At 46.9% G+C, this 24,516-nt stretch overlaps 1 protein-coding gene across 4 annotated transcripts in view; it reads right to left on the bottom strand.

Annotated features, from left to right (window-relative positions):
- Lamb3 (laminin subunit beta 3) overlaps positions 1 to 21,636 on the bottom strand; it is a 43,469-nt gene extending 21,833 nt beyond the window's left edge. The window contains exons 1-7 of one of the 4 annotated variants that reach the window (XM_048357437.1): positions 18,613 to 18,753; positions 15,617 to 15,694; positions 14,962 to 15,163; positions 14,297 to 14,358; positions 13,589 to 13,743; positions 2,701 to 2,815; positions 2,176 to 2,249 (exon numbers count right to left, since the gene is read on the bottom strand). In XM_048357437.1, coding sequence (XP_048213394.1) covers positions 2,176 to 2,249; positions 2,701 to 2,815; positions 13,589 to 13,743; positions 14,297 to 14,324 — 372 coding nt within the window. In that variant the 5' untranslated portion in view covers positions 14,325 to 14,358; positions 14,962 to 15,163; positions 15,617 to 15,694; positions 18,613 to 18,753. Of the gene's footprint in view, positions 1 to 2,175; positions 2,250 to 2,700; positions 2,816 to 13,588; positions 13,744 to 14,296; positions 14,359 to 14,961; positions 15,164 to 15,616; positions 15,738 to 18,612; positions 18,754 to 21,554 lie in introns of those variants that run through there. The other 3 variants (XM_048357438.1, XM_048357439.1, XM_048357440.1) reach the window with 3 other exon arrangements.
- Between the last annotated feature and the right edge of the window lie 2,880 nt (positions 21,637 to 24,516).

Here is a 24,516-nt window from a genome sequence, read left to right as displayed (position 1 = left end):
AGCCTCCCATACAGATCCTGAGGAAAGCCCATCTCTCCAGCTTCAGGGCCACCTCTCTGCCGTACTTTTCTAAGAGCTCCATCTGAATTCACACTTCCTCACTGCTGGGTCTTTGTCTTTTCTACTATAGAAAAAGCACCCTGAGGACTGTGATTCTGTTTCACTTATCTTTGTAGTCCTAATGTCTCACACCAAACCTAACACTGAAACATTGTTCAGTAAGTGTGTGTAAGAATGGACAAGCAAGTGGACAGAAGAACATAAAGAAATGAAACCATTTAACTGCATCTGAGTGAAACCAGATACCAGTGGCTTGTGCCTATAATTCTAGCTACACAGGAGGTCAAGATCTAGAGGAGCACAGTTTAAAGCTACTAGCATCAGGAAGAAAAGTCTGTGAGTCCTCATCTTCAAAATAACCAACAAAACTCCAGGCTAGAGTGGTAAGAGTCCAAGCAGGCAACTTAATAAGCTCAAGACCCTGAGTTTAAACCCTGATACCAGGAAGGGAAAAAAAAAAGAAGAAAAAAGTATCCAATTGAATGTTACCCTTCAAATCTGTCACCTTTAGAGACTGGGCATATGTTCAAATGATGCTGGCATTTCTCAAAATACTTGTGACCTTTCTGTAGGGCATGGCTCTTAGAGCCAACTTCCTCAGTCACATAAGAAATTAGGTTCTGTTACTTTTTACTCCAAGCTTATATCTAACTCTAGAAAATAATATTGCCTTTCTTGATCATCCAATCCTGTTAACCAAACTTGATCCTTTCACACTTGACTAATTCTGAATAAAGAATAAAATCAAATCTCCGAAGGTAGAAAAAAAAGACCCATCACAGGTGAATGACAATAGTCTCTCTAAAAGGAATGTCTTGGGATGGGAATGTGGCCTAGTGGTAGAGTGCTTGCCTCATATACATGAAGCCCTGGGTTCAATTCCTCAACACATATATAGAAAAGGCCAGAAGGGGTGCTGTGGCTCAAGAGGTAGAGTGCTAGCCTTGAGCAAAAAGAAGCCAGGAACAGCGCTCAGACCCTGAGTTCAAGCCCCAGGACTGGCAAAAAAAAAAAACAGGGCTGGGAATATGGCCTAGTGGCAAGAGAGCTTGCCTCGTATACATAAAGCCCTGGGTTTTATTCTCCAGCACCACATATACAGAAAACGGCCAGAAGAGGCACTGTGGCTCAAGTGGCAGAGTGCTAGCCTTGAGCAAAAAGGAAGCCAGGGACAATGCTCAGGCCCTGAGTCCAAGCCCCAGGACTGGCCATAAATAAACAAACAAATAAATAAATAAATAAATAAATAAATAAATAAATAAATAAATGGAATGTCTCCAAAGGCTGATCTAGGAGAGGATGAGAAAGTACTTTGGGAAGTAAAAGCACAGGGTGAGTGGCTTAACGATGGAGAGAGCTGTTCCACTGATGCGTGCTTCATGTGGATGGGTGAGTTCTAGGCTCTCGGTTAAACACACCTCCTCTGCAAAGTTACTGAAACAGAACACACCAAGAATATACAACTGAGCAAGGAACAACTGTGTTAGTCAGGCCGTTCCGTGCTGTGACAAATACTTAAGAGAAATAAGTTAAAGGAGAAAAGATTTATTATGGCTAATGGCATGAGAGATTTCCTGTCTGTACTCAACTGGCCCAACTGATATGGGCCTGGGTTGACAACAACCTATGGAAATAAGTGGTAGGACAAGAAGACTCGCCTCATGGTGGGGGGGAGGCAGAAAGAGACAGAGGTACTTGGGGCAAGACATAAGACTCCAAGGTTGTGTCCCCTTGAAGTAGGGCTCACCTCAAAAATTTCCTTCATCTCCCAATAATGCCCTGACATTACGAATCCATTCATGGATCAACCCATCATTTATTAGAGCCCCCTTGGTCCAATCACCTCTTGATGGACTATCGGATGGGGACAAATCTTTAGTATACCAGTCTTTTTTGGAGAGTAGAGGAGAGACATTCTGTATCCAAACCATAATAGGAACCAGACGTAGCACTGTTCTCCCAGTCCTCATACAGTCACCACCCTAATGAGGGAGCCCACCTGCATGTGATACTATCCTCCTAGCCCAAGTAGACAAGAACGCTGTGCTTCTTTATGGCTTGTGTCCAAATGGCCCTTCTCTTCTCCTATCTACTTCTATCACCAAAAAAGCACACCTTAAAATCCATCATGATGTCCTGAAGCTGAAATCTCCTGTCCAGGTCCAGTTGCAGAGAAACAGGGCTCACATCTGGAAAGACAAAAAGTAAGAACTTTAGATCAGAGGTTTCCTACTTTCACAACCCTACAGAAGGGCCTGGAATAGAGTAGGAAGTCTGAAATTCTCCAACTTTGATTTATACCTCTGGGAGAGGAGTGGACCAGCACAATTCTACTTATGTGACCTCTTCAAGATCTTATCTGCCCTTGCCAAATTCCTTCCCCTCCATCACCCAAGGCCTCTAACGCCTTAGTGGTCTTCAGTTTGTCTACTCAGTACAGTTCCTTCCATGTGCCCAGCCATGGAGGCTGTAGAATACAGTAAAGGCAGCTCACACACACTTTCCTTAATCTCGACAAACTCTTCCCCTTTAGTCTCCAACCAACATGTGAGTTCAGCTTGCCTGTCTCCTCCCATGCCCTGGGGGTTCCAGCTGTAGAACCTCTACAAGTGTGGTCCCCTGTAGGTGGCAGATCCTCACCATTTTGTGACTGCCACCAGCGCACGGGGCCTGAAGACGAAACCACATTCTCCACTCGGTGGCTGTTGTAATTGTGAGGCAGCCTGGAGTCACACTTGCAGCATTTCATATGCCACTGTGGGAGGAGAAGGAGAGGTCAGAGGTTGGGAGGGGCTCACTAGATCTCCCCCAGTGTCCTTGAGATCCCAGCACACACCATCAGCAGAAAGCCTTTCCTGGGAGATCCACTCATGTTATTGTTACACTTAGCAGGATGAATTTCTTAACATGGCTATTGGTGATCTCTTACTTCCATCTCCTATGCCCCTCCTAATATACAGCAAGGGAATAGTAAACAGATACTGTGACTGAGAATAATTATAAGATGGTGGGAAAAAAACAGTCTTGGTACATCACCATAAAGAAAAACTTAAAAAAGAATGCTGTGAGTTAAAAAAAAAAAAAAAGGAGAAATTCACATTAATCTAGAATCTATGTTCTAGATCCTGGAAGCCTGTGAAATGCTGAGGTTTGAGAGTCAAGAACCAAGCAAGAAAAAAAAGGGGGAGGTTTAGTGTACCCCATTCTATAAGCTCGGTTTTCTCCGCCAATTGGGTTGGATGAGAGTCATCCATTCATATAACCAACATTGATTTTGTTTTTTGTTTTGTTTTGTTTTGTTTGCCAGTCCTGGGGCTTGAACTCAGGGCCTGAGTACTGTCCCTGGCTCCTTTTTTTGCTCAAGGCTAGCACTCTACCACTTGAGCCACAGCGCCACTTTTGGCTTTTTCTATATATGTGGTGCTGGGGAATCGAACTGAGGGCTTCATGTATTTGAGATGAGCAATTTACCACTAGGCCATATTCTCGGCCCTCATTTAACCAATATTGAGCACACACACTCATACACACACACACACACACACACACACACACACACATATTCCTGACTCTGTCCCAACTGTCTCATGCTATACATCAAAAATCTGTTTTCTCTGAGTAACCACAGGGCCCAGCTCCGAGAGTCCCACCCAGGGAGCTGCACATCCACTCAGTAGAAGCCAGACTTGAACAAGATCACTCCTGCTAGTCCTTCTGGGTAGGGACAACTGAACCTACACACACACACACACACACACACACACACACACACAAAGTGTCTGCTTTCTTCTAAATGTCCTTTTATTAGAACCAAAAGGGACTTGTAGAAAAGTCTCTGGAGACTTCTAGTTCCCTGTACTCCACATGTCCAAGGAGGGCCATATCTTGATTAAGTGAAGTCTCAGAATAAGTAGGAGCTGCTGAACTAAATGGATTCATCCAACAGCTCAGCTCTCAAGAGGTGAAGCAACATAGTAAGCCTGTGCCTTGAGGTATAGGAACACCCTGCCCATCTTCCCCCTGCCCAGCTGACAAGCTGAGCCCTACTGAAAACATAGAAGACAAGCCAGGGATCATGGTTTCTGAGCCTTCACTTCCCATCCACCCATTCTCCAGCTCCAACCTCCAACCTGCAAAGAGAACTGTCACCCTTCCTGATGCTCGGAGGCACAGTCAGTTTGCCTGTTGATTGTCTGCCTTCCTCCTCTTGAGTATCTACCGCATGAGGGCAGGAGCCTGTCTTCCTTCCCTGCTTTATTCCCAGTGCTTAGAAAAATGCCCACACCATATACATAATGAACAAATAATAAATGGATGAATGAGTAGTAAATGGTCTATGAATGATGCTGATTATTCTTAATATCATTATTGATATACTTCGTTCCTGTACTCAGGGAATTTAAAACAGGGGCAGGGAGTAAGGAAGTAATCAAACATCAATGTTATTACTCAGGAAGCTGGCCCAAAAGGCTTGAACCCAAGGGTAAGGGGATAGCCTGGGCAACATACTGAGATACTGTTTCTTTGGGGGTAAAATTAAGTGCCTACTTTATGTCAAGGTAATTTCAATATATGAAACTAGTAAATTCCACAGTAACCGTATGTGACAAGTCGTAATTCACATTACAGATGAGAAAGGTAAGGGGTAACATGACTTCCCATTGACTGATCACCACTGTCAACACCAAAGAAGGTGCTGCCTGCCCGCCTGCCTGTGTCTCTGTCTATCGGATCCTCCCTCCCTCTCATCTTCCATCCCTGGTATCCTCTCATTTCCACTAGAAAACAGTCTGTATAGCAGACCCTGTGGGAAGCATGGGAAAACCCGGTCATTTCTGCCCTTCCCAATGGGCTCTAAGAAGGCTTTGCTGGCCTGAAGATAACCTTGGGAAGCCTGTGAGCTCTCCAGAGAATTCAGCGAACCAATCCAGCTCCTCCAGCTAACCCAGCTCAGTTACCACAGAGACCAGAGCTTTGTCCCTGGCTGAAGTACCCAGGCATTTAGCATAATCCTTCCTGGGCAAAAGAAGGCCCTGGGTGAAGTCAGGCTCCACTTAAGACCCTATTTTGGTCTCTGGCCATGAACATGCCCCTTCTCCACGCACTGCTCAGCCTGGAGGCAAACTTTTCCACTCCTCAGCCTGTCTGCACTCAGCACATGTCCTGAGGAGGGACAAGGGCCAGCTGCCTTCCGCCATGCGTGCCCTGTGGCCATCGCTCCCCGCCTCCGGCACTGCTGGGAGTGGATCCCAGCTCTCCCCTGGCCAGCAACGCGCCTGAAAAGAAGGGCTCTTTCTTTCCCTGAGTTCTGAAACAAGGAAACAGAGGCTGCAGAAATGCCCTTGATACTCCCAAACGATGGAATATTACATAACTATTTAAAAAGTTTAGAAAACTTCTACTTGTATGGAAAAGTGATTACCTCAATGTTTAATGAAAAAGTTCGCCATAAATTTACATATCCATTATGACCTCATCTACATATTTGTTTTCTTTGCCAGTCCTGGGGCTTGGACTCAGGGCCTGAGCACTGTCCCTGGCTTCTTTTTGCTCAAGGCTAGCACTCTGTCACTTGAGCCACAGCGCCACTTCTGGCCGTTTTCTATATATGTGGTACTTGGGAATCAAACCCAGGGTTTCATGTATATGAGGCAAGCACTCTTGCCACTAGGCCATATTCCCAGCCTTAACTACGTATTTTTAAAGGAAGAGAGAATGTCTAAAAGGTAATAGAGCATCAGGTGGAACCTTTTGAAGTTGTCCTTTTTTTGACCTACAAACATGACACCTATGTGTTCTGTTGCCAGTTCAACCTATTATCTCTGTGTAGTAGGATCACAGGTGATTTCTCCCTTCTTTCTTATTTTTTAGTATGCTTAAACATTTATATCTTGACTGCATATTAACTTTTATAGCCAGGAAAACAAGCACCATTAGAAAAATTCAATAAGCTACAATGTCCAGGGTATTCCTATGGGCTTCTGTTTCCTGCCTGTCTGCATAAGAACCATCTGGGGACCTCCACGCCTTCTGCATGCTCCCTTCCACGTGCATGGCTACTGATAGAGGCATTAGGTACCTCATGGACTTACAAACCAGGAGCTGCTTATCATAGTAACATAGCTAAAGAAGAGATTTCAACTAGCCCAGAGAGAGAGGCACGCTAAGCCCCAGGCTTCAAGCAGGTATGTTAAACATCCCTGCTTGTCAACGGGTTAGCAGGAGGGAGGCCTGAAATAGAGCAACTATGGCAGAACAAGCTGTGCATTTCTTCTTTTTCTCTGGGCCTCAGTTTCCCGGGCCTCAGTTTCCCATTCTGTTTTCTGATGTGTGTGTATCTCTGGTATGTGTATACATGGGAGGACGCCCTATGAGCCCTATGAGGCTCTTGTCACACATTACATCTCAGCTTCAGCTGCTTCCAGCTCTAAGGTCATTTGGCCAACATTCTCCTGGCTGTGCTACCTCAGAGATGCAGCCCTATTATCAATTCAGCCTGTCAGGCCTCCAGCCAGTTGAGCTGCTGCTTTCTTTCTCTCCAGCTGGAAAGGCTCAGCGTTCTCTTGAAGCTAGAAGCTCAGCAAGTCTGGCCGGAAGATAACCCCTCCCAGAGCGCTGGGGGAGGGCAAGGGAGTGAGCACCGAGCCAGCAGGGGCCTGAAGCACAGAGGAGAGGGGTGGAAAAGGAAGGTACATGCGAATGAGAGCTTTGTGCCTGTGTAGAACACAGAGCTAATTCTGGGGGGAAATAGGAAAACAGCCTCTGGTTTCTACATGGCATGGCTTTCTCCCCTAAGTGAGCCAGGGGGGCTGCCTGGGTCCATCTAAGAAGCCACACAAAGGGTCATAGCCACGAGTCAGGGCCAAAAGAAGGAAGCCAAGACCAAAACAAAGACAAATAGAATTTTTCGAAAAATCTAGATGTCAGCTGGGTGCTGGTAGCTCTTTCCTATAATCCTAGAAACTCAGGAGGCTGAGATCTGAGGATCACAGTTTGAAGCAGGTCTGGGCAGAATAGTGCCCATGAGACTCTTACCTGCAATTATTGACTCAAAAAGCAGAAATAGAGCTGTGGCTCAAGTGGTAAAGCACTAGCCTTGAGCACAAGGAAGCTCAGGGACAGAGCCCAAGCCCTGAGTTCAGGCCCAAGCCCCACCACACACACACACACACACACACACACACACACACACACACACACACATCTAGCTGTCTTCAAGTAAAGAAGCCATTTCCTCCATGTTAGCTTCCTTATTGGTAAAATGCAGGGTTTGTGAGCTGATGAAGGCCCTTCCCGTCCCACCCTATTATTAGAATTCTCTTATTCCAGATTATCAGCCCAGAATTTAAGGCATTTCCAGCAAGTACACAAAGGAAGCAGGAGAAAAATAAGGCCTGGGCCAAATATCTTTGTGCTGGAGAAGCTCTCTTTCCAGCAGAGAGGCCAGTGGAGAGGGAGTGGACATTGGGTCAGCAGGGTGTCTATTAGGTCCCTGGAGCCTCTGCACTACCATGTCAATGTGCACTGGAGATATATGTCAACCATCAGAGCCTGCTGCTTCTGCTGGGTAGCAAGAGGGTTCTCAGATGTCGAGTCATTTTCAACTGCATGTTCTTCCTTATCACGAAGTAATAGTTTAACCAAATTCTCAGTAGAGCCCAATCTTCACCTAAACTAAGTTTAAGTTTAGACAGGTCATTTTCTGAAGTTGATTATACAGATGATGTATGCCATACAGTCCTAAGTTGTATTACACCAGCCTCTTTGCTGAGCACTTACACACACACACACACACACACACACACACACACACACATTATCCTTACAAAATCTCTGTGGCAGGGATATTATATTTTACAAATGGTAAGGATCCTCTTTTCCCAGATTAGGAAAGTGAGCCTTACAGAACTTAAGAACTGCACCCAAGCCCATCTAGTTCAGAAGAAAGAGTGAAGCAAGGATTCTTGTCTCATCCATCCGTCTCCAAATCTACCTGTGCCACTCGGATTGGAGGAACACACAGCTCACATGTGACAGCTGGACACTGTAGTTACTAGAGCTGTCCCTTACCCTGTGAAAGGCAGTATCAATGCCAGCTCAGAGTGATCCAGAATCAAAGATGTCTCCCCTAGTCCTGGGTGTGAAAGATTGCTTTCTATGTGTGGGAATTCTGCAGATTCCACCAGTAACAATGGATTCCTGCCCTGACCATAAGCAAAAGGCCTAGGCTGAGAATGAAGCAAGGTAGGCCTGCAAGACATTGCCCAGTTTTCTAACGCCTGAACCTATAGAGAAATGGGCTGAGAAGTCAAGCCAGTGACACTGTGAGGTCATTCCGGGTGTGTCTCTAGTCTTCTCTTTATATCTCTCCCCTGTCCTGTCTCCTTTTAGACCCATAAGCCCCACTCCCTAACCCATAACAGCTAAGACCCTAGAATCAAACAATCCAGCAACCCAAATTTGTCTGCTTTTTTATATCAACTCTTTCCTCTTTAATATCCCTGCTTATTTTCTTCCATTCCTTCAAAAATAACTCATTCTTGATCTTTCTCTCTGAGGACTCTTTGCAAAATCACAGGTAAGATTCTGATAAACGAACCCTTTCTGAGGTATGAATGGTTGCTCATAAAATGAACACATCTGCATAAAAATTAGCTTTTATGAAGGTCAAGAAAGAAAATGTTTGCAAAACAAAGAGAGGCAGAGGCTGTTGATGTGGGCATAGGCAGGTGCACGGGTGCCTTGCGCGCATGTGTACGTGTGTATGTTGTAGAAGAGGAGCTCGCCACCTGTCTACTGCCCCTCTTCTCCAGCAAGAGATAAAAATGAGGCCATGCATGATTGCAATCCTAACTACTCAAGAGGCCGAGATCCTAGGGTCATGGTTCAAAGCAAGCCCTGGAAGGAAAGTCTGTGAGACTCTTATCTCCAATGAATTACCAAAAAAAAACTGGAAGTGGCTCTGTGGCTCAAGGGGGAAAGAGCACCAGCTTTGGGCACAAAACCTCAGGGAAAGCACCCAGGTCCTGAGTTCCAGCCCCAGAACTGCCACCAAAATAAAGGAGATAAAAATGACAGCTGTTTGATTTACATAGCTAAATAACCTCACGACGGTGCTGTGTAAGGCAATTAAGGCAAATGGTAATGATGTTTTTCCCCAGAAAGGGAGGGAATGAGGGATAAATAGAGCATTTAGGGGGGCAGACACAACACTGGAGACATTGTTGGGAGCAGAAACCAGGGCTGGAAAGCTTCCAGACAAAACCTCCTGGTTCTTGAAGAAAAAATAAAAACAGTACAGAAAGGACTACACCACTGGCATTGAGAGACACTGTGTAGACAGCCAGGGTTACATACACAGCCAACTTAAGAAGCAGGCAAAGACCCTAGAGATGAGCACATGGTGAAGGCTGAGTAACCAAACCTTGGAAACAAGAATCTTCTTGGAAACAAGAATCACGACCTTTACAAGGTCACAGTCCTTTGCTAAGTGTTAGAACAAAAGCCAGAACTAGAGTGTCTTTGCCCCCACTCTGGTGCATGGACCACGACTACTCCAGGATGGGATGATGTCAGTGAGTGCTTATCCTAACCAGGAGAGAAAGGCTCCAGAGTCTGAGAGGCAGAAGAGGCTGTATCTGCGAGCAGACACAGCTACCAGGAGGCAAGGAGGGGGAAAGGACCCTAGGGAAGAGTTAGCATGTACCAGGTTCATGCATTCACTTTACACAATCTGTTACACAATCTTGGAGTCGATGCTAGCCTTGCTTCCATTTTTCAAATGAGCTCAGAGTAGGGAATCATCATACGCATGTTCACCCTTGCCTTGAGACCAAAGGAACAAAGGTACAGTAGATTTACCCAGGAGTTATCCAGGAGCTGGGAAGAAGAAGGCAAGGCTGGCTGGGACTGCAGCTTCAGGCTTTTTCAGTAAAGAACAGCCTAGGTCCAAGCCCAGACAATTAATGGGTCATCAAGGCAAGTGAACCCAGAAGGGCAAAGTTGAGCAGACATGGAGGAAGTGCCACAAGGTAAAGTTGGTCAAGTCCAATGTCCACTACAAGAAATGCAAGCAAGCCCTTGAGGCCAATAAAATTAACCACTGAGACAGAATTGGGCAAAGGAGGTAACTTGCAAACAGGGTAAGATTAGTTTGCCAAAAACAAAAGAGGCACTTCCAGAGGTCAGGAACTAGGAGAGATAACTTGGGGATTGGAAAGTGTCCCCAGGATTCTTACAATTCCTATTCTGCCAAGTCTGGCTCGGGTTGATGGTAGGAGTTAGAATAAATGAGACAGAAATAACCAAGGGTCATAAATCCCCACTACACTTGTCATTTATGCCACATCAGCAGCAGGCAGAAGGGACTAGGTGATTCTGTACTGGGTTCAGAACTGCTATGTCACCCCTGCATGGAAATAGAACAGACGCACTAGCCAGAGTCCTTGACTTGAGGGAATGGGAGCTAGTAGACAGGGGTGAGGAGCTAAAGGGTAAAGAGGTAGGAACTAGCGAGTCAGGCTCTGCCTCATGCTGCCTTCATTCCCAGCTACGGCTATCACGTGCACTTCCCTGTCTCTACGCAGAAAATTCAACACCTGAGTGTTTTTAATCAGAAATCTGGCATTCCAGCATACCCCTAAAACCTTCCTATAGCTCACAGGAACAAACAAGAACCACTTCGTTAGATATTATGACAATTAATTAAAATATTTTATAAGCAATTCTTAGCAGGATACCTTTGACACACAATCTATGCTAAATAAATACATGATCAGTGCTATTACTATTGTTTAAAGAGAAATAACCTTAAAGATGGAAACTAAAACTCAACATAGTTAAAATCAGAATTCTTAGGATTTACCACACAGCCACCATTGCCCCAGGCAGGGTTTGGGGTACATCTATACCAAGGACTAGGATAGACTCTCTCTCTGTGCCTCCGTATGTCTTCATCATTGGAAGCCCTGGCCACTGAGAAGGGCAAGCGCGTGAGGGAGAGGGAATGAAACAAGGCAGAGAGATGAAAGGCAAGGGAGAGATGCTAGTTGTTAGCAGTCATCTCATTCCCAAAGGGTGTAGGTACAAGGGAGACTCTTTAGGGTCCCTAAAGACTACTTCATCTAATACTCAGAGGAGAGATTGAAGATTTAAGGTTAATATTCCTTAACCAAAGTCATACCATATGTTAGTGGCAGACCTGAAATGATACACCATTCTCAAGATACCCTCATTCCCTATTTTCTGAATTTGCTTTCTTGCAGAAAATGACCTCCCTCCCCACCCCCCAAAAAAAGTTTCTCAGCTTTCACAGCAGGAAAATAAGATTTATCCATCCCCAGGGTTGCAAAAGTCTAGACTTCTCTTTTGCAAGCAATTTGTTTTGCCCTCAAGAGGCTACTTAGAAGAGCAGAGAAAGCTCCTGGGAGAAGCTGAGAGAGGCCGAGAACAAGATGAGGATAAGCCAAAAGTCCAGGCCTAGCAAGGAAGAGGCTGCCCAGCTGTGGCTGGGAGCAAGGGCACATGTCAGCATGGGGCTGATCTTTCCTTGCTTCCACCTTTCAGGGTCAATCTGAGAAAGAGAACCAGCAGAAGCCGGTCTTCCTGAAGCTTCCAGATATGGGCTTGATGGCACATCATTTGGGGGTGGGAGGTGGCGGGTGAGGAGGGGGCAGATAAAAGGACTCTATTGCCTAGAAAGCTCAATACTGCCAGGTCCCCTACTGTTGTGGGGTAATCTGGGCCCACAGGGACTAAGTCTGTGCTTTACTCAATCTTGTCAAATGGGCTTTTCCAAATCCAAGCGGGTGAGATGCAGAACCATGGCCCTCTTTGCTCAGCACTGACAAAGTCAATACTCGTGATTAAAAATAGCCAAGGGAACACTGGGGCCTGGAAGGACAAGGGAGACCTAGAGGCCATATCAGATACCACCTTCCAGGTCTTGAGGACAAGGCCAGCCTGGAAAGGGGAAACCACATGGGAGACAAGAAAATAGTCATTTCAATCTTGGTAAACACAAGGAGCAAAGAAAGAACTCAGCTAGTTGAGGGGCTACAGACAAGAAAAACAAAGTTCCTACAAAAAATAATAAGACTCACAGGCATTATGGAAGATAAGACAGCTCTATGGAAAAGTAAGTTGTCTAATAGGCAATGTTAATGGACATTGTCCAAGGCTTGTGTTGGGGAATGAGCTTAGTATATTATGCTTGCTCAGCTTGCTTGTCACAGGTTGCATTCTACTAGCTGAGCCATGCCTCCAGCCATGCTTTTTGGGTTTTTTTGCCAGTCCTGGGACTTGAACTCAGCACCTGAGCACTGTCCCTGGCTTCCTTTTGCTCAAGGCTAGCACTCTGCCACTTGAGCCACAGCGCCACTTCTGGCTGTTTTCTATATATGTGGTGCTGGGGAATCGAACCCAGGGCTTCATGTATACGAGGCGAGCACTTTACCACTAGGCCATATCCCCAGCCCTGTTCAGACTTTTAGAGCCTCGATATGTTTTTTAGCTCCTTTTCAAATTGATGGGCTGAAATATGAACCCTCCCTGATAACCCCAAATCACTTCTTTGCTGATCTCCCTGATGAGATCCTTTAGCAACGTTTTCTACTTTACCTAGATTGGGTGAACCCTGGATCACCAAGGCTGACAAATGAGTAAGTTGCTGTTTACACATGACAGTAGCAAAACTGATCTCCTGAGAGCTCTCCTAGACTACAGACCAAAAAAATGGTAGCTGGGAGTCCTTCAAGAGAGGGACTGCAGCACAACTTAGGCCATGCATTGACAAGAAAACTAGTCAGTGCACATACCCCAGATCCCTTGTCTCTGCTTGCTTTTTTTTTTTTTTAAATGGCACATTTAGACACCAGAAACTTAAAGGATAGATATTTGTCCATTTGTTCATTGCCAAGACTTGAAAATCCGTTCTTTGGACTAGGTGTGGTGGTTCTTGCCTGTCATCCCAGAATGAAACAAGGTAAACTTTGTGGCACAGGCCTATATCCCAGCTATATATAATCCAAGAGTCAGCGACATCAAAGGATAGTAGTCCCAGGCTTTTTCTAGACAAAAAAGCTTGAATTGCTACCTGAAAAATAAACTAAAATCAAAATGAGCTAAAGGCATGGCTCATATAGTAGAGCGCTTGCCTAGCAAGCCCAAGGCCTTAGATTCAAATCCTAGGCCTAACCCCTCCCCCCAAAAAGGACGAAATAAAGACAACTCCTCACCTAAGCCTATGGCCAAAGACTGAGAAAGGACTCCAACTTCATCCGGTAGAGGAGAGAAAGAGCTCATCAGTTGATTCTGAGAACATTTTCCTTTGGCCATTTAGTATATGAATTCCATCAAAGCAGTGGGTCCGGGATCCTATTTTTCTTGTACTTCCCCACTCCCCAGAGTACATGGGGCCTGATCTGTGCCAAGTGTACCCTAAGCATCCAGTGAACCAACAGCAGGCTCAGTAGCCCCATCCCATCCTGCCTTCCTCTAGACCTAGAGGCCATGGAAGTGGAAGCCTTACCTCTCCGTGCCGCGTGCAGTAAGTCTCAGGCTTGGTCAGTCCACAGGTGGATGAAGCTCGGAGAAACTGGGTCCTCCCAATGAGCAAGTCCCCAACAGGTGGATAGCAAGCCCCGCGGGAGCAAGCTTGTTGGTCACACAGGAGGCCGGGCAATGCTGAAATCACAGAGGAGTCTTGGAGTACAAGCCAAAGAAAGGAGAGCCTGGCTGGCTATCCCCAATATCCTTCAGGAGAGCTGATATGTGCAAAGGGGCCCCTGGCCTCACTTGAGCCTCCTCTCTCTGCTGCTGGTAATGAGGTGAACGTCATACCTTCTCAGCTCAGACTTGAAAAGGAGAGGGGGAGAAATACAAGTGACCCTGAAATGTGACATGTATATGTGGCTTCTAGAATCTAGCTGGAGATGTGTACTTGGCTACCAGAACTACAGTCTACAACTCCTTTGCCTGTAAGTGGCCCAGTGGGCTGAGAACTCTGTCATTTGGAGGACATCGAAAGAGGTCTGTGTTATTTCTACTCTGTCAGCAAAGGTGGCCCCACTAATTTTATGAATGCTCACCTATAATTTAAGAACTCTGGAACAGCTTGAGAGGGAGAAGATGGGAACGAAACTGCACAAAGCCTTTCAGAAGGTAAGAAGACGACACTGGGGAGCCTTTTCAAGACAGACTATGTAACAGGTCCTGGTGGATGGGAAGCAATACTCACCGAAATACAGAAGAAGGAGCCGTCTCATCGTCAGCCAATGGGATCCTCAGAGAGGATTTTACCTAGGACAGAGCAAAGCAGCCTGGGTAAAAAAAAAAAAAGAAACAATCCCCCAGGGAACACCAGCCCTTTTCCTTGTTGCTGAACTCCTGTTTCTCTCAGCAGTCGCCAGTAAGGGTCATGACTGAGGACATTTCTTGCAGTATGTATATTTGTAGCCAAAGGCTTAAAAATTGCCAGGGCTCTCGACCACGAGCCCAGCTGGCACATGTGTCCCAGGATGTCCTGAGAAAACCCCATCATTCACACTGCCCACCCCACGGGGCCCTAAGGACAGTACGGACAGTAGATAGGGGCAAGGCCTTAGCTGGAGAAGAGCTATGGGAAGGTCTGATTGTGTTTCTACCTCCAGAGAGAGGACTGGGCTTTCTCATACCTGCAACCACAACCTAGCCCAGCCTAGAGGCCCAAAGGTAAGTCAGTCAAAATGGCTGACAGCCATTGTCAGAGCCTTCAACAGCACCCAGGGCCACAATGAGTTGAGGCTTGATAAGTGACCGTAGTTCTGGGCTAAGCAGGTGGTGAGGAGTTGAGTGAGCCTGATAGTTTTAAGGAAAGTAGGAGAGGATTTCATCTGAACTGAAAGTAATTAAAAAATGTCTCTAATTAGGGTCAGGGACTCAAAAGGTAGCTGGAAACGGTGATTCAAAGGGGGCTGGGGGGTTCTGAGAGGTGCTCTGGCCCTTGAAACAAGCTCCATCCACACACTGGCAAGGCCCTCCTGTGCTTTGGCTTGGACATTGCTCTGCTCCAATGTCAGCCAGTCAGCCACATGCTCTGTTAACTGAGGTGGAGCTGCGGGGTCGGCTAGACGGGCAGAGGAGGAGCTGGGGCGACGGGTGGGGGGGGGGGTTATTCCTGGCATCGTTATATTTTTAAATCCTAAAATCAAAAATCATCCCTTCCAATCCCCTCCCAGGGAAGAAAAGAGCCAAGGTTAGGCACAGGAGGCTCAAGGTTGCATGGACAATGATGGCCTAAGAGAGAAAGCATCCCTGATTTTGATACAGTGCTCTCTGCACACCCACCCCAGGCTAGAAATCCCCCAGGACTACCACACTCTCACCCGGGCCACTACCCTTCCCACTTCTCTTTTGTGCTCACCTCAGATCTGAATCTGCTTTCTTCTAAGTTTACTGAGGTGCTTGTGTGCAGAACAGCAGACATTTTAACCAAGTGTTGCAGGCACCCAGAGATACTGGCTTCTCCCCACCCCACTCCCATCCCGCCTCACAGGGCAGGAAAAGACAGGTAACTTACCTGTCCAGTGCTGCTCTCCTTCCTCCAGACTGCCTTTCTGAGAGCTCCCTTGGAATGTAGGGGTCTCCTCTCTTGGCCCTGAGGTTTTAAACAAGAGCCTCTGGAGACTCCCTGGCTGGGCGTAACCCCGCGGCAGGGCGGCCTCAGGAATCTGGCAGCAGCCACGCCCATCTTCCGTCACTGCTCCCTCACCCCTAGGACAGGACCAGGCAGGTGGGTCTGTCCTAGATGCCTGGAAGCAAGCACCATAGTGCCCACCGACCTGTGGATGCCCCGAGGACCTGGATGGGACAAGGGCCCTCACCTTCCTACCAGGCACTGTGCTTGGCATGCCCCAAGACCAATACAGAGGTCCAGCTTGCTTTTTGTGTCCCGATCACCATTGATAGACCAGACAGCGGACACAAAGGATACACTTCTAAAGCCCCAGACATGTCCTTGTGATGGGAGATGAGAAGACCCAAACACCCAGGACCCTGGAAAGCACCAGACCCCTCCCAAGGAGGGAACAGTGGAAAATCCCAGCTTCCTGGGGAATTTAGGGGTGCATTAAAAGGATCAGGAAGCTCAACTCACCCAAGGGAAGATTAAGAGACTTGATCAGAAAAAAGGCTCTCGGCCTTGGGCTCCTTCGGCAGGGATGGCAAGAAGCCCAAGAACAGGTAACCACTTGTGAGTCACTGCCCCACCACAGGGAGGGCTGGCCTCTGTGCCCCTCCCTCCTGGGCAGGAATGCCCGCCTGGAGGGCCAGAAAACAGACCTGACCATCTAGGTGGTAGAAGGAGAGGCTGAGGCAGAGCTGGACTAGTAAAGTCAAGGCAGAATTTCCCTGGCCCCCTGCCAGGCCAGAAAACACAGCAAGCTTTGTGTGGGGCAGGCTGCTGCTTAGGGCTTCAAGCCACCATAAATGGTAGAAACAGGCCCAGATTGAGAGGCTGTTCTAGCACCCTCTCCCTCCAGGTGTGTCAGAGGGCTTTGGGGGAGACCTGGTCTCTGATTTGGTTGGCCTCGGAGAGATCACACCAGCATGCTTTGGGCACATTGTTGCCTCAAAAACACGATTTAAAGGCGCCCCTTTAATTCTTCATTCCAGTGTGTAAGTGGCTCCTAAGCAGAAAGTTCTCTACCATTAGAGGGCTACACAGAGAGAATGGTTTGAGAACCCTTAGCAGGGAAAATAGTATTCTGTGGATCAAATTGGGCATGTCTAATCCCCAGGTTCTAATTTAGCACAAGTTCAGGTTAATGGGGGGAAAACTGTAATTAGCAAATGGACGGTAAGTTGTCTAGATGTGTAATTGAGATTCCAATAAATGTTAGTCTCTTGCTGTCTGTCAGCATTCCAGTGAAATCTTCCTGAACTCAGCAAAAGGGAGGGGGGTCCCTGGAAAAGCAGCCACCCTTCATCAATCCCTGTGGAGAACACCCCCACTTCTAGCAAGTACACTGCTAGAGAAGGCTCACCTCTGATTCCTTTGCATTTTTGTTTGTTTTGGTTTGGATTTTTTTTTGCCAGCCCTGGGGCTTAAACTCAGGGCCTGAGCACCTTAGCACTGTCCCTGACTTCTTTTTGCTCGAGGCTAGCACTCTGCCACTTGAGCCACAGCGCCACTTCCGGCTTTTTCTATATATGTGGTGCTGAGGAATGGAACCCAGGGCTTCATGTATATGAGGCGAGCACTTTACCAGCCCCTCCTTTGTATTTTGAACCCTCCCACCTGGGTCTTGTTCTCTTCATCCTTACCCCCAGCTCCCTGCATTTAAGACTTGGGGAAATTTTCATCTTCTGCCCATCATCAGAGGATGTGACAAAGAGCTCCATAATAATTAGCTCAGCCAAAGAGGTCAGGTGTCAGCAATCCCAGATCCTTGGGTGTGGGAAGGGCGAGTCTCACCCAAAGTAGTTGAGGCCCTTTAAATCTCCCCCGCCCTGCTTCCACTTTCTGAGGCCAGGAGCTCAGGTAAATACTCCTTTGCTGCCTGAGACTTCACAAGCTGGGGCAGGTTCTAGCGTGGTTTGGCTCCACAGGAAGGAAGCCTTCAGTTACTCTTCTTGGGCCTCTCACACACTCCTAAGCAAACTGCTGCGAGCTGTTTATTCAGACTTCCAAGAGCAGCCCCATTCTTCAAAACAGCCCCCCCACACCTTCCCAAGTTCAAAAGCAGACCCTTCAGAAGTAGGGAGCAGGGTGCTGGCGCAAGTCCCAACAGCCTTCACTTGAGCCCAAGGATCTGCTATGATCTATCTAGAGCTAACAGGGAGGGAGATGGGGGCATGGCCCAAGCACCTGTCTCCCCTCTGGGTACCCCTTTCCTTTTCCCCAGGTAGCCTTTCTCCTGCTTCAAAGTTCTCATCTCCCCTGAGCCTTGGCTTCTGACTTAGGAATTAAGTCAAGAGTTATTCTCCACTCTTGTTTTTATTGCACTCACACCAACAGACCTATTAGTTCTATTAGTTCTCCTCCCTTCCAAAAGGAACCAGAATTGAGTTCTAACCTCCTGGCTGAGCTGCTCTGCCCTGAATTCCTGCCACACAGACTGGACTGGTCTCCATTTCCTGTCGAACACAACAGCCTCCTCTCCTCTGCTCAGAAACCCTACATGAGCTCCCCACCTGGCTCAGAACTAAAGCCATGGTGTGATAGACTCTGGGAGGCCCAACATAGCCAGCAGCACGCTGCATTGCTTTTCTTCCTCTTCTGCCTCCCCTCCTTGCTGCACCTCCCAAATGCCAGGCCTGCTTCTGCCTCAGAGCCTTGCTCCAGCTGATCCTTTAGCTGAGAAGGTCCATGCTCCAGATGTCTGCAAAGCTGTCTCTCCAGCACAGCTTTTCATTCTTCTACCTCTATGAAGCCTACCCTGGCCATTCTATTTAAAATGATAACCAGCTTCCCTGCCTCGTGTTGGATGTGCCCCTAGCACACCCAACCACCCCACCTACTCTACACTAATTTTTAACTTTTGGGCAAGAAAAAAATTGAACTACATGATTTACCTATTTATCATGTTTATTTTCCATTTTCTCTGAAGAGGATGTAAGATCCAAGAAGCATTGTCATCTATTTTGTCCATTCTTCTTTTCCAAGTGCCCAACACATAGCATTTGTGCACTATTTGTGGAATGAAGGGATTGACACTGGAGGGTACATAAAATTTATATTACTTATGAGTCTCCAATGCCTTTTTGCCCAGCTACCTTCCTCAGAGAGGACAGCCAAGCTAGGCTTTAGGTTGTCAAGATGGATTACTAACTGAACAACTTCTACATCAGTCCACTACAGTGGAGAGTTTTTCTAGGCATCTTCCCCAGATCACTGAAATATCACCATATTAATATAGGTATATGTTCTTTTTGCCTGTTTATCAGTCACTCCTGGTACTGTCCCTGCAAAGTGTGGGGGGGGCATTAAAAACTGTCTCCATTATCCATCTGTCAGGCTCAAATGAAGCAAGTTGCCAGAGAGAGCAGCCAAGATCTGATCACTGAGTAATCAAGTGATAGAGCAAGGGAGAGAGGAAGAGGAGAGGGAGAGAAGAGATTAAAAGAAGAAGACAGAGTCTGATCCAGGCTATGACAGTCAGGGATTGAAGGAAGGGGTGCCCAGTGACTCAAGTACTAGTACTGCAGAACATAATGAGTCATGACTGAGTCTTTGTCTGTGGGACAAGGGTGGGTTCCAGCAATGGCCCCAGGATATGTCCTGTGTGACTTAGAGCTGGTGTGGCCCTGTACTGCATCCATCCAGACAACTGGTCACCTTAGCTGTGTCCCTCCCCAGGATCCAGAGAGAAAAGGCAGGCCTTCCAGAGGCACTGCTGGGAGCTGGCCACAGGTAGGGGCTGACAGGAAGCAGGGAAGAACCTGGTGCTGTCTATCATGGAATCCACACTCTTCTCATTCCCTTTAACCTACCCAACCTGAATGTCTGCTTCGTAGAAAACTACACACATTGTGGGTCTACACACAGCCTAGGTCTGAGGTTTTGGGGAAATGGGGCAACTAGCCTGAAATAACTACAGATGACATTTACTTCTGTGTCCAGGTGCTGTTCTCAGCCCTGTCTGTGTATTAACTCATTTAATGCCCACTGTATACACAATGCTTGGCTGTCCTGATTTCACAGATGAAGAAAACAAAGCCCATTTTCAATAACTTGGTCTCACCTAGTAAACCTTGACTTTGGCTGGATCAGTTCCTTCCCATACTTGTGTCCTTGGCCATAGGTAATGCCAGAGATGTGGCACATCTCTCTCCCAATTACCCACTCTCCACCCTCACAAATCCTCAGCTAGCATCTACTGCACTCTCGGCTTTATGTCTCCCAAGCATAGTCAAGACCCAGCAGCTTAAAATACTTCTTGGTGGCCTTGTTTTAATCCTTGGAGTACTCAGGTGAGCTGGGTTCCAGAGGTGACAACATGGCTATCGAAACATCTAGAACAGACACTGTGAGGTGCCTCCTTCTGGGTTTTCTATATTGGCAAGTCCCTTTGTGTGGGCACCAATGGACAAGAGGCCTCCCTTCCGAGGCTCAAGCCCACGCCCACATGGATCCCCTCCACCCCCTCACATCAACCAAGAGCTTCTCTGAGTGAGGCCAGGAGCATGCAAGGAGGGGTGGAATGACAGGAAAGGGGTTAGGCAAGCATCAGGGGTAAGCCGACAAGGTCAAACAATGCAATAGTAAGAAGGTGAGGGTTGGAGGTATGGCTAAAGTGCTAGAGCACCAGCCAATGAGCAAAAGCAAGCATCAGCAAGTTCAAGTCCCAGTCTGAGACAAAAAAGAGAAGGTGGCACATTCTGCCAAAGAATGGGGTCTAGACTCTGAGCTCAGGGTCCGGCTCGCCTTGGAGCATCTACTCTTCCTGCTTTGCCTCTCAAAACGCACCCCCCAAAGTCTCACCCCTCCTAAGAGGCATGGCCCTGTGCAGCCCACAGCTTGGTGGGGCTGCATGCTGGCCAGAAGTTGGCTGGCTCCCAGAGTTAAAAGGGAGGCACATATGGAGAACACTGCCACCTCCCTGCCCTTCCAGATCCCTTCAGAAGACAGGCTCCCTCCTCCTCCTCTACCCTTCCACCTCTACTCTATTCAGCCGTCCACCTCTGGGAATTAGCTCTTGGGAACTAAGTCCAGACTGGGAACTTTGCCCCTGGATTTGCCATGTGGAGCAGGCTGTGTGGCCACCTAGAGCAGCCTGTACACTCCTTTCAAGGAGCAACACAAAGCCACTCTGGCCACACAGAGGCATTGCTGAGGTGAGACCTGCTCCCTCCACCCCTGGCTGCCAGAGGGGGGACCGAGGGAGCTCCAAAACTCCTCTAAATGTGATCTATGAGAGGAGTCCACTAGGGAGATAAGCTGAATCTCCCCAAAACTCAAATCGGTATTTTTTTTTGGGGGGGGGAAGACTCAGCATGGAAAAATAAGCACCTTGTGATTGGAGAAGGTAGCAGGGCCTGTCTGGTTACCTGTCTGGAATCAGCTGCATCTAAAAGCTTTTTGTGTCAACATTTTGTGCTGTGGCTGTAGCTATGCAGGGGTCTATGTATGGACATAACCTAACAGCAGCTCTGTGACTCGATAGAAGCATAAACTTGAGAAAGTTTGGGGCTGGGGGTGTAGTTCAGTGGTAGACTGTATTCTTAGAGTACACCCCCCCCCCCCCACACACACCTTAAGCAAGTCCCTTCTGGGCTTACTTTCATCATCTGTAAATAAAGGGGATGGATTCTACCACTTCAAATACTAAGACCTGGCTAGGCCTCACCCAGAGATTATATTGGTTTGCAAATGGGCAGGGACATGCACTGATGGTAAACATGGAAGCCCCTCCCCCTTCCGCCCCCCCCCCCCCAGCTCCAGCATGCTCTCCTCTTAGTTAAAAGCCTAGAATTGAGGGTAAGAGACATGACTCAAGTACCAGTTCTGCACTCACTGTTGGGATGACTTCAGACACCTCCCATTCCTTGCTGAAAGCCCCATTTCTGTGGGGAGAGCCATGGATCTACCTCATGGAGTCTGTGAAGATAAAGGGCAGCAATGTATACATAATTCTCTTGGCAAAGTTCCTGTCTAGGTGGTTGTTCTACAGACAGTGTCTCTCCACATCTCACACACACACACACACACACACACACACACACACACACACACACATGCTGGGAGCTGGGATCAGCAGTCTGCAGTGGTTAACAAGAAGTAAATAGCAATTCTTTGTAGATGTTTCATGGTGCATCTGCCAGGCAGTGAGTTGGGTTGAGCAGCTCCCCAAGGGAAAACCCAGGCACCAAAATGAGGAGCTGTGCTTTGTGTATTCCACCCTATTCCTGAGGGGCTGAAACTTCACAGGAGCCATAGCTGGGCCAGGAGGGAAGAGAGGCACTCTGGGAGTATGGCTATGCTTCTGGCCTGCCTGGACAGGAAAGGACAGAGGGGAGTGGCAGGGGAGGAATATTTACAAACACAGAGGGCCAAAGTGCAAAGGAGTACATGTCAAAGGGACAGACATTTTGTTTTATGGCTTTCAAGAGACAATAAGAACAGCTACCAAGTGAGGTGACTTATGCCTGTAATTTTAGTTACTTAGGAGTATTATGGTTTGATGTCAGCCTGGGCAAAAAGTATGAGATTCTGTCTGAAAAATAATTAAAGCAAAAAGAGCTAAGGGCATGGCTCAAATGGCAAAGCATCTGTCTAGCAACTCAGTACCTGAGTCTAAGCTCTAGTACTACTAGACAGAAGTAGGGAGGGAGGAGACAAGGGAGGGAGGGGAAGAGAGAGAGAGAGAGAGAGAGAGAGAGAGAGAGAGAGAGAGGAACCAGAGTCCAATGCCTTCTAAGGATTGGAGTGCAATCTGGGTGCAAGTTCAGGTGAATTCACACTTGCCCAGCACTTTGGGCAGCAGAGAAAGGCCTTTTCTTTTTTCTTTCCTGGAGGCCTTTATAGTTTAAAACCCAGTCAGTCTCCCATCAGACAGGATGATTAGTCTCTCCCTAGTGTAATTATATAAAATCAACTTAAGCCAGGTGCTCGTGGATCACACCTATAATCCTAGCTACCTAGGAGGCTGAGATTTGAGGATTGTAGTTCAAAGCCAGCCTGGACAAGAAAGTCTATGAGACTCTTATCTCCAATGAACCACCCCAAAACCAGAAGTAGAACTGTGGCTCAAAGTGGTAGAGTACTAGCCTTGAACAAAATGATCTCAGGGATAGTGCCCAGAGCCTGAGTTCAAATCCCATGACTGACAAAATACAAAAAAAAAAAAAAATCAACGCGGAAGTTCTCACAGAGAAAACATCCAAAAGAAAATTAACATTTCCCATCTCTTTATGCATCTTTGTGTCCTTAGTTTCTACAGTGAGCTTGTTTTGGTAGAATGATTAGCAGAGTGAACCATCAGCTCTAGGGGGAGGATAAGGGCCCATGTCTATGACAAGCCACTTTTGATGGTCCTCTGTCTCTCCCCAGCCTTACTGTGAGTCTCCTACTACTGAACCTCCAGACTGTCTGAGTTTTGCTCTGAGTTTCCTAAATGGCTGTAGATCTTCTAAGATGTTCATTTCCGTTCTTACCAAGTACCGTTCCCAGGGACTGGTAGAGGCATAACATCACAAGAGCAGTTCTTCAATAAATCCACGCACTAGTGACCCTGTAAGGGCAGAAGCAAGAAGAGAGAAGAGGAGAGGAGAGAGGACTGTAAACATGACCAGATACTACCAGCACCTCACCTTCCTGCTTTATAACTGCTTATATATTCTAGAGCTGACCACAAAGAGCCAATTATCCCTTATTTATATTGGGAGAGAAAAAAGTAGAGATAGCTAAAATTACTACTCTCATCCAAAGTTGACTCTCCCATGCAATTGTCTCAGGATAATGCCACCTAATTCTGGTTTTGTGCCTGTTGCTCACTCAGAAAATTGCACCCCTAGTAACTCACTTTGTCCATTTATAAATGTGTGTATGTGTTTGTGGCTGTGATGTTATAGATCTGTACCTCACATATACACACTATTCCCAACACGAGACCAGAAGCTCTCTGAAATTCAAATTGCCACATAAAGGACAAGAATCCCAGTTGAAACTCAATCTCAGATAACCAAGGCATACTGTGGAAGAATATTGTGGGCTCAAAATAATGCATAGGACATACTTACTTTGTACTAAATTATTATTCATTTTTAATTGAAGTTCCAATTTTACTGGACTTCCTACCTTTTTCTTTGCTACATCTGGCAGCATTGCTTCTAGTAGCAAAGCTAGTGTTCTAGGAAGTAACATGTTGCAGCAATAAATGAACCATAAAATCTCAGCAGCTTAACACAACAACAGCCTATTTGCTGCTCACACAAACTAACATGCAAGATGATGGTGAGGGAGGGTTCTTCTGTTCCACTAGAGGAATTCTGTCATCTTACAGCTATACCAACCAGGATACAGAACCTTAAAAGGTCACAGCAGCAAAATTCAAGAGGGCAGGAGGAACTTTCCCCACTGATCCCATGTTTCAGAAATGACAGAGGCATCCAGCCCACTAGCCACAACTGCTCCCAGAGCCCCTGAGAAAAACAACTAGTATCATCCATCACCATCAGTATATGGTGAAATTGGAATTCAGTGGAAGATCTGAAACCTGCCAAAGTCTGTTTCCACTACCACATTTGGCCTCCCAAGATTGAAGCAATCTATTTTCCCAAAAGAACATGTAATATTGAAGAATTTGTAGACTGAAATACCTTAAGGAAAATGGTAAGTTGGGATGGGAGGGTATAACTCAAGTGGTAGAGCATCTGCTCAGCAAGTGCAAAGACATGAGTTCAAACCCCAATACTTCTACCATTACCACTACCATCACCATAAGAAGACATTGGTAGGAAAAGTAGTTATAGTATTCT

Source organism: Perognathus longimembris, chromosome 11, assembly GCF_023159225.1.
Source record: "Perognathus longimembris pacificus isolate PPM17 chromosome 11, ASM2315922v1, whole genome shotgun sequence".
Classification (NCBI taxonomy): Eukaryota; Metazoa; Chordata; class Mammalia; order Rodentia; family Heteromyidae; genus Perognathus; species Perognathus longimembris.
Note: the sequence above shows the minus strand (reverse complement) of the source record. Positions and strands in the feature narration are given on the sequence as shown.